The following is a 9,730-nucleotide window of genomic DNA, read 5'->3' as shown; positions in this document are numbered from 1 at the left end:
CGTAGTAATGCCTGGGGATCAAGCTCAGATGTCACTGCTGCCTGCACCCAATAACGACAACGAAGATGGAATAGACTTAGGACAGTTGAGGGACACATACCCATATTAGATGCTGTATTCTATTGTAGGATGTTTATTGCAATCTTTGATTGTATGTCATTTTGCAAGGATACTGGTGTCTTTTCTCTCTCTCCTTATTAGGACAAGTTGGGAAAGGAGAGGTTTATAATTGAAGTGGACTGTCCAAGGATCCTGATGGTCTGGGATGAATCAGATGCCCCAGCATCCTGGATGAACTTGGACTGAAAATCTGAGAAATACTATTTATTGACATTTGACATGATTTTTGTATGAGTTATTATTTTGCTTTTTTTATGTGTTTTTGTACGATGAATATGTAATTTGATTTTCATGATGTTATGTATTGTTTTTACAGGTGAATGTGTTGGAACCTCAGGTGTTTTCTTTTTGCGGTAGAGAAATGGTAGGCAGGGACCTGATTAAATGAGGCGAGGGGTTGACCCGCTCATTTAATTAGAACTTTAATTTATTTATAATTTCCTGAGGTATTCATATGTTCCCTGAAGTTGTTTTTCTTTAAAATCATGTTTTGTGAATTATTCTCTGACTTGTTTGGAGTGCCGAAGAGTGGTCGCCATGGGTAGTTGGGGCCGTAGGAGAATTTCCTGTCTTGTTTTAAGATAACCGCCTGACAGGTTTTCGCTCCTACACTCCGTCAATAGTCATTTCATTATCTTTATATTTTAAGTAATTGGGTGTTGCTTTTTGTTATGTCGAGACTTTTTGGCCTCGAAGGGGGGAATATGTGGTGTATTTTCTACCTCCTAAGTTGTTAAGTAATTGTGAGACTGGACGTTATAACACAGGCTGGACATCTACTGTTAGAATGATTGAGCCTTGAGTGCATGACAGTTATAGATAGATAAACAGTTCAAGGTACATAAAATACCATTGTCTGAAAAGGAGGTCCAAGGTAACTGGTGATATCAGCTATTGTACCACTCAGTGTGGCAGCTGACTCTTATTGATTAAATACTCATTCCTTATGTTTAGAGAGGTGGAGTTTTAGAACATACTACAGTATATAAGGTCAGAACTTTTGGCTAAGAGCCAGAGGTCTCGTAATTGGCTATAGAGGCTTCTCAAGGATTCGGTTTTTGACACTACATCTTTTTTGTAATAAACTATTTTTTACCATCTACAAAGAAGACGTGTCAGAGTGGTCATCTTTTCATCAGCATCGACATCAAAATATACCACACATGTACACACAAAACATAAACATATCACATTTTGGTATTCCCACAGGTTACGTAAATACTCTGTTTCATACCTACAGGTAACATTGACTATGGAACTGCTCTCCTTTACTGTGTCTAATCACAAATATAACAGTTAAGTAATGCACCAACTCAAAGAACATATAAACCATGAAAATAACCATTGGTTATCCCCATTTCATCCCAATATGAATAACTGTATAAAATGGTCCTACTACTCTGACTACTGTTTTTAACCAGTATTTTTGAAGTGTTTTACTGTATTACTCTCTCCACCAAAAGAACAACAAAAGCTTTCAAACACGAGTCCACCAACTCAGAAATACTTCAATGAAATCCAAACACTGAGTATCACGTCTATGACTGCATGGTCAGAGAAATACAATGTTAACTTCAGTCAGTGCTGCTAAGGTTTGCAGATGTTCCCATAAACAGGAGACAGATCACATCTACCCGTTTATAAAGCACCCAAAGCAATGTAAAACACTGTAGGCTACATACATTTCTTATTTAGTCCCATCCCATGCGTTTCATTGGTCTGAGTTGACTTTTGCACACCGCAGTATGTAATCTTGGTATTTTAAGTTTTATCTCACAGAGATTACAGAACATTTTGAAGCTTGGTATCTGAGAGCTCTTTATCTCGGTCAGATACGACCTTACAGAAACACAGGCTCCACCAGAAGAACAGAGGAAGGAAATGGTAAGCGAGGATATTCACATGTAAGCTGCATTAGTCAGCAATCTGACAATGTATCAGTGAAGCAGTTCATTTGAGGTGTCAGTTCACACAAAACAAAAAGTTTTTTGGTCAGGTTATTTGACCGCATCATAGGACAGTGCTTTTTGTCTTATGTCATCATAGAAAACACCAAACACATAAAGGAACACTCATGAAATATTTCTGTGACAAATGAAACAATCCCACCTACAGTATAATTATCTCACAGGCTGCTGCTTGGACTTATACACTCGACCTACCAATGACTGTTCAGCCAAACATCAGAGTTGTATTGTGAAGTTTGCAGATGACACAGCCATGGTGATTAATTTCCCACAATGACAAGTTTGAGTATAGACTCGTTGGACTGGTGCGTGTTTGTTACACTTTATTGTGCTTCTCATGTGAAAACATGTTTAGAAATGAACCTTAAACCATAAAACTTCATTCGTAAAATATCAGAGTTGTTATAAACTTGAATTTCCAAATTAGAGTAAAAACAACCCTTCCAGTTAGTTGTAGAATGGACTTTAAGATTTTATGAAAGCTCACAGTGGACTGGCTGCAAGGTAGCAAATTTGAAGTGACTTCTTAAAACCCACTGTTACAGACTTGCCTATGTGATGTCCTCTAATTACTTTCTTTCTATTTCTATCTCTTGTTTGTTTTAGTTCCCTGGAACAGTTGTCTGACACTGGCATATCCCAGCAGGAAATCAGTCCTGACTAAATCCCAATGCAGAGCAGTTACTGTAATATACAGACATGCTCCAACCTGTAGATGCACTTTGCTGCTATGTGATCCGCACAGTGAACCTGAGAGGATTCAATCAGCTGTTAAAGTGTTATGGTATTCAAACTTGAGGAACTCAGCATCTGCATGTGGGTCATTCATTGTACCTCAGACAGTGATTGTTTGTTCTCCATTTTTTCCTTGGGAGGTTTTCCTCAGTCAATGTGAGGGTCTAAGGGCAGAGGATGTTGTAATGATGTTAAAAGCCCTTTGAGACAAACTGTTTGTAAAATGGGCTATACAAATAAAATGCCTTGCCTTGTGTTGATCTCTCCCCAGCTGGAACAGTCCTCTGTTTTAAAAACCTGGGAGTGAAGTAGACAGATGAGTGTTTAGCTACTTATAGTTACAGTTACAGACTTTAAAGATGAAGATGTGTGAGTGTTGAGAACTCTCAAATTTAACATTGTTTAACCTGGTTTAATCATCCAGATTGCATTGTGATTTGTTGTGTGATTAGCCTACCGGTATTTCATTTTTATAAATTATTTGTTAAGGTGGTCTGAAACCTCACCTGTTACTGATGTTAATGTATTCACCTCATTCTAATTAACAGACTAGTGCATGGGGTGGTTGTAACCTTTATTATTAGGCTAATTTGCACATTTTTGCAATATGGCCTATGTTGTTTAACAATGGAAATAGATGGCAACATTAATAGGCTATTAATATTTTAGAAAGATTTTCTAAAATAATAGGCTACTGGGCCTAATGAAGGCAATGAAAAAGAGTAGGGAATATATAGAAAGTGAGAAATAAAATAAAAACACTGTAGAACGACAGGGAGGAGTCCGGAAGTCCGGATGGGTTGGATGAAGTGACATAAAAATGTTTAAGATATTAATATTGACACCACCACGTTTACCTGTGAAGTGACTGTGACTCAGCATGACAGGGTTATATGTTATGTTAGTTGAGTCATGTTACGTGTATCATGAGAGAGAGGAAGAGAGGAAGAGGGAGAGGGAGGGGGCGGGTCCAATCAGCCTCAGTCCTGCCTCCTTCACTATAATCTATAATCCTCCGCAGGCTCCGGGTGACTGCTCCTGCGCTTCGCCCCAGAACAGAGAGGAAGAAGCGGACTCTTTTCCCCCCCGAGTAGGTCGGTCGGTCCTCGCTGTCCCGAGCGTGAGGGGGAGGGCGCCGGCGTCGAAACCAAGGCGACTTCGCTACTACAACTCAGGGCCTATAGCTACTACTACTGCCGGTTGGGCATGTGACTGTAAAAGAGCGTCTTTTCACGGCGAAGTGCTGCTGCTCAGGAGGAGGAAAGCTGCTGTGAACCGGACGGCTCCACCTTCAGAGGAGGGACAGCGCTCCGCCTGCTCCGGGGCTCCCTCCCTCCCGCCGCCGCCACACGGATGGAGTGGCTGTGCGGACCGCAGCTGCCCTTCTGGGTGAGTAGCCTACGAGCTTGCCCCCCCTCGTCGACGATATGTCATACTTTGTGTTTGTGTGTGTGTGGGTCACACGATACTACAACTGTCCCCGTGTGAACTTCGCGTGCTGCTCTGACAAAAAAAATGTGCAAAAAAAGTTGTGACACCTTCTTCTGGCTCCTGCTGCTGCTGCTACGTTCACGGTTCACCGTAAATACGCCGCTTCGTCCCAGGTTCGTTGTGTAAAAAGACAACACACAGCAAGGTTAGTTCCAGGTGCATTTACATCCAGTTATGTAGTTTTATAAAAAACAATGAGATGTTTACACAAAGAGAATATGTGAAACTGAAGTGAATGTATAGGCTACATGTCCGTGAACTCACCTCAGTCAGCAGCTGCTCCTCTTCACGGTGACAGACACGAGCAAGTTCATGTTTGAATGGAGGAGCAGTCACCATGCAAAACCACAGGACACAATTAGCTACTCTTTATCTCTGTACTACTGTTTATAGTTTTTACCCTCACTTTAACTCCTTTCTTGAAACCTCCTGTGCTAAACACAAAACTCATTAGTCAGACGACTATCACTAAACTCACAACTCTTATAAAACCAAAATTTGAGCAACTGTAATAGACCATGATCTCGTTGATGACAGGACAGTGAGTCGGCTGTTGTATGTATGTAGCTATATGCAAATACAGTGCATGTATGAACAAGAACTTAGATTATAGTTGTGCATTTTTCTTCCCCCTGAAATGACTTGGTCTTGATCTTCCTCCTCCTCCACCTCTCAGATCATTCTTTCTTAAAAACCTTCAACCTGTAACGACCTGGGACCTTTAATGCTTGTGTCACCACTTCATCAGCAAAAAAGTATTAACAGTTTTGAGTTGTTGAGTTCAGAGTTTGAACCTTTACTGTTATGCACCAGGAGTGCATGACGGTGCACAATGTGTTTCTCAAATGAAATTGTGTTTAGACATTTTCAATAGGAAATCTGGAACGTGTTTCAGTAGCCTAACTTTGTTCAGGCCACCGAGGATTTGGTTCAAACACTGGGATTTAGTGTTTTGGCATTTCAGAAAAGCTGTAACACAACACACACACCCTCTATAAGTGTGAGCATCATGAATATCACAGGAGACTACGGCACAACACACAAACACATTAAATCCCAGTGGGATTATTATGGAGGCTTTTATTTTTCCACAGCAGTGTTGATGGCAGCAGCACTGTTAATACAAGCATAAATAATGATTTCACAATGTATAATTATTAGCTACATGTGTTACTTATTTCATACACAAATGAATGAAGGATGGTAATATGTAATATAGATTGTCCTTTTTAAAGGGTACATATGGGCATGCTCATTTTTGAAATAATAATGTGGAAACCTGAAGTGTCTGTTTTTGGTGCTGTTTGGGGTTAGTTGTGTGTTTTTCCACAACAATTAAACACAACAGCAGCACCTGAAGCAGACCCAGACGTGTTTTATCTTGAACCCGGACGGTGATGATTATTTGACATTTGAGTCAATGTGGAAGTCATGTGTATGATGAATAGCCTACAGTGCTGTCTTAGTGCAGCACTGATAAAGCCTCCTCAGTTTTCACTTTTTCATATGATGATATGAAACTCAGAGAAACATGAAGTTGTGTGTGTCGTTATGGTGAATTTGAAGCTCTGTTCTGGATCCCACTGTCTCCTGAGCCAGATGTGTCTGCCTTGCTCTGTTTTTAGCAGCTTGACTCTCCTCCAGAGTCTGTCTCCATCAGGAGAGTGTAAGATGAGGTGAGAGCAATGTGACTGGATCCGACCAGTAAACTACATCAGGGTCTAGGCCTGCCACACAAACCGGCCTTGCAGGTTGGCTTGTCATGATACCAGAATTTCAGTAGTCGATACCAATAGTAAATATACATGATTCTTGATACTTATTCGATACCACAAATACTCATGGTATCAAAAGAAGCAGGTTTTTGGTGAAATACAAAACCTTTGTCAGCATTGTCTAGAGATTCTGCCTGACAGGTTGTGCACCAACTGGACTTAGGGCCCAGGTTTCTGTCTGAGGTCCATGCAGCCGTCTGTATCAGCCCTCAGAGTTGTACTGCATCATCTCTTACTATATATACATACATACATACATACCGGTATATACAGTTTACGCTGCTCTTTGACTTTGACTGTCGAAAAAAGGGAATAATAATCAACATCTGAATGGAATCAGTTAGGGGTGTAATGGTACACACAAGTCACGGTTCGGTACGGGTTCGGTACAACAGACACTAATTGAATGTAAAACTAAAATCTGTCTGTTGTGTTCTGTATTAGGAGTGTTGTAATACCATTCATGGAGGAAAAAAACTTGCACTTGACAACTGGCAACTATTATTAAAAAAAACAACAAGAAACTAACATCAATGTTGGTTTACACAGTTAATTTAGACTAGATGCCAGTTGCTTTGGTGATGTTTGTGGTGTCTGTGTTCATGTCAATAGGCTTTAAAACAGTGGGGATAAGTTGTTGCACACAACTTGTCTTTTTCCTTGCACCAGTGATTGACATCAAATGTGTTTGATGCATTTCTAGCAATGCGCCGCACATCTGTGAAATATCACACTTTGTCCGGTCAACCAGTCGCGAGCGGTGACATGAATGAGGCAGGCAGCTCCTCTAACTTCACACTCTCATCACTTCTTTTCTTCGTCTGTTATGACGGTTGCTGGCAGCTTTGAGGCTCATTACCAAGAGTGAGGACTTTTTTTATTCATCGTGTGACTGTGTGCACCGAACCGTGACACACCCCCAGAATCAATAAGAATCTAAGTTCCTGCAGGGTGCCTTGTAACCGTGGTCCCCAGCCCCATCGGGCTCGGACTCCCTAATTCACAGGATGTAACATGTCCTAAAAATCTGCATCCATTTCATGGGTTGCAAATAAACACAACCAATTACACAAACATGCTACAAAGCACGCACAACTACAGGAAAGTTTCCTGTGAGTGATGAACCAGGCTGGGACAGACCTGTTGTTCGAGGCTTTGTGAGGTTTGTGGTTTACATGTATTATTGATGTAATAGCAATGCATGTGGTGAAAACACTTCCTCTGTGTTGTAAGCATACATAGGCTGAAATAACCTATGCTAACTGTCACTGTGTTGAAGTCATATAATAGTTACAATGCTTTTGTTTTGAAAGCTGTCAATGCAAAACAGTCCTTATTAAAGTTTCAACAGATCCCCCCCCCCCCCGGATCAATGGTTTGCTCCACTGCCTGCTGTTCTGCTCCTGGACTCGCACTGGCTTTTTTACTGATAGTACTCTCAGGAAAAGGAGACAGAGGACAGAGCAGGACATGGAGAGACATACAGCAGGGGACAGCCAGACCAGGACTCTCAGGTTAAGCCTGTTAAAGATCAGCTGCCTGACCTGAGGCTCAGATATGCAGCTGTGGAGCCTGTACCGCCGGCTCCAAGTCTCTGGAACCCATGTGACACGTTCACGCATTGATGGAGATATTTCATGAATTTGTCTCATTTCTGAAGTTGCAGTAAACTGAGCCTTCAGGGCCACTGTAGGTTCATCACTTTTGACCTTCATTTTTATCTGTTCATCAAATTTAGACCAGTGCAGCTTTAAATGTGTCATAACAAAGTCTGAAGCTGGAGAGATTGTCATCAGTGTTACATGACAAGCTTCCACTGCTGCAGCATTGTACCTCTGGAGCTGTGTATGTATGTGTGTGTGTGTGTGTGTGTGTGTGTGGGGTATGGGTGTACACACCAGCAGCTCTGCAGCAGTGTGTTGGCTCATGAAGGGTTAAGTCTGGAGCAGCCTGACATTACTCTGAGGCCTGGTTGTTTTCCAGGTCGGCTGAGGTGACCTGCACTGTTTGCTGCTGTTTACGTCCACTTCAAACAAACTCCAGCCAGTTGTAGGCTAATCCCCCAGAATTCAACAGGGCCTGCTCACTGAGTCAGGTTCAACACCGAGGCTTGGCCACAGACTTAGTTTGTAGCCTCAGTGGTTGTGAAAGGTGAGAAACGCAGAGGCAGACAAAGCCCACAGCTCCATTATTTGAGTCAAACATGATGGCCATACAAGAGAAAGTTGTTGAGGCAGATCTTAAAGTGTATCAGTCAAGTCAGGCCGAGCTTAGACAGTTAGGCTGCCGCTACACACAGTGTTTTCAAGATGGACGCTCCATGCTCCAGACGTGGCTGTAGAGAGCTGGGTTTACATGGAGCCAAATTTTCCCATTAGAATCGGTTCAGAGTCCAAACCGAATGAAAATGCTCTATATAAACAGCTCAATCAGAATAAACAAGTCCAGAGTGAATGGAATTTAATTTGGTTGCAGAGAGGTAGAATAAACCTTTTCTTAAACCGAAGGAAATGAAAATGATATCATGTAGAGCAGAATGTTGGTTCCGTTCTTTCTGCGAATGCATAGTGACGTTTCCTCACTTGCAAATGCTTGAATGAAACAACTACTGTTCTAATCAGACCATAGATCTCCATCTCTGATCAGTCGCAGGATGTTTTGATTACAAGAGTTCCCAAAAGGCCTGAAAATTAAAATTCAACCACACCCAATGTGTCTCATTAGCATTAATTCTTGGCCTGAACCCAGCCAGACCAAAACGAAGAGGAAAAATTACCAGAGTCATTTGTAGATATAATTTCGGCCCGAACACGTCTGAACCAGCTTCGTCCTGTGTAAACAGTTGACCAGAAAGACTCGATAGGAATGAGTTCAATCAGAAAGAGGAAAAAGTCTCCATGTAAACCCACCAAGAGAGTAGTGCAGTTTTGTAAGTGGAAAAAATCAACCTGTTCTCTAAATGTAGAAATATGTTGTTGAGGTGAAACTCTTTGAAGCTTTCCTGTTTCAAATATTAAAGCAAAGGAGGTCCGAACAGGAGCAGTGGATCTGAAGATCTCATACAACATGAGTCATGACCTTATGTTGCACAAGATGAAACAGACTGCATCATTAAAAGCTGCTGATATTTAATTGGATGTAAATGACTGCTGAGGAGAGCCAGGTCAGCTGCCTTTGTTCTCTGAGGCGTCTGTGAGCAGCATAGTGGAACATCTTCACTGTGGGTCGTCAGCTGCAATCCAAGACACTGGAGTTACAGTGGAGATCTGGCCTCATCTCCCACCTCCAGTTCTAACCATACATACAGTTGTTACTAGGGGTGGGAGAAATAATCGATTCACATAAGTATTGATATTTTATTAAAACTTAAAAAAAATATATATATATATTGTGCAATGTGCATTTGTTAGCCTTTTTTACATACAGAGAGTCCAGGTTTTGAAAAGGGTTTAAGTTCACTTTATAATGGAGTATGTTAATTTATAGGCTCCAGATAAATGTTAAAATGTAGCAGTTTACCTCAGTCTATATCTCATTTTGTCAGAAAGGTTTCAGAAGCCTGTTTTTTCTATACTCTTTTATTTTTGCCTCTTTTATGCAGTCCAGGCTTTTGAAAAGAGAGTAAGCATATATATTGCTGCT

General features: G+C 41.3%; 1 protein-coding gene across 2 annotated transcripts in view; it reads left to right on the top strand.

The window, feature by feature from the left end:
• Nucleotides 1-3,807: 3,807 nt before the first annotated feature.
• The window catches only part of abcc3 (ATP-binding cassette, sub-family C (CFTR/MRP), member 3), a 51,847-nt gene continuing 45,924 nt past the window's right edge, over nucleotides 3,808-9,730 (top strand). For both annotated transcript variants that reach the window (XM_085761818.1, XM_085761819.1), the window contains exon 1: nucleotides 3,808-4,211. In XM_085761818.1, the coding sequence (XP_085617944.1) occupies nucleotides 4,176-4,211 (36 nt within the window). In that variant the 5' untranslated portion in view covers nucleotides 3,808-4,175. The remainder of the gene's footprint in view (nucleotides 4,212-9,730) is intronic.

Source organism: Trachurus japonicus, chromosome 19, assembly GCF_045865225.1.
Source record: "Trachurus japonicus isolate A0001 chromosome 19, Traja_1.0".
Classification (NCBI taxonomy): domain Eukaryota; kingdom Metazoa; phylum Chordata; class Actinopteri; order Carangiformes; family Carangidae; genus Trachurus; species Trachurus japonicus.
This window is presented reverse-complemented; position numbering and strand designations above follow the sequence as displayed.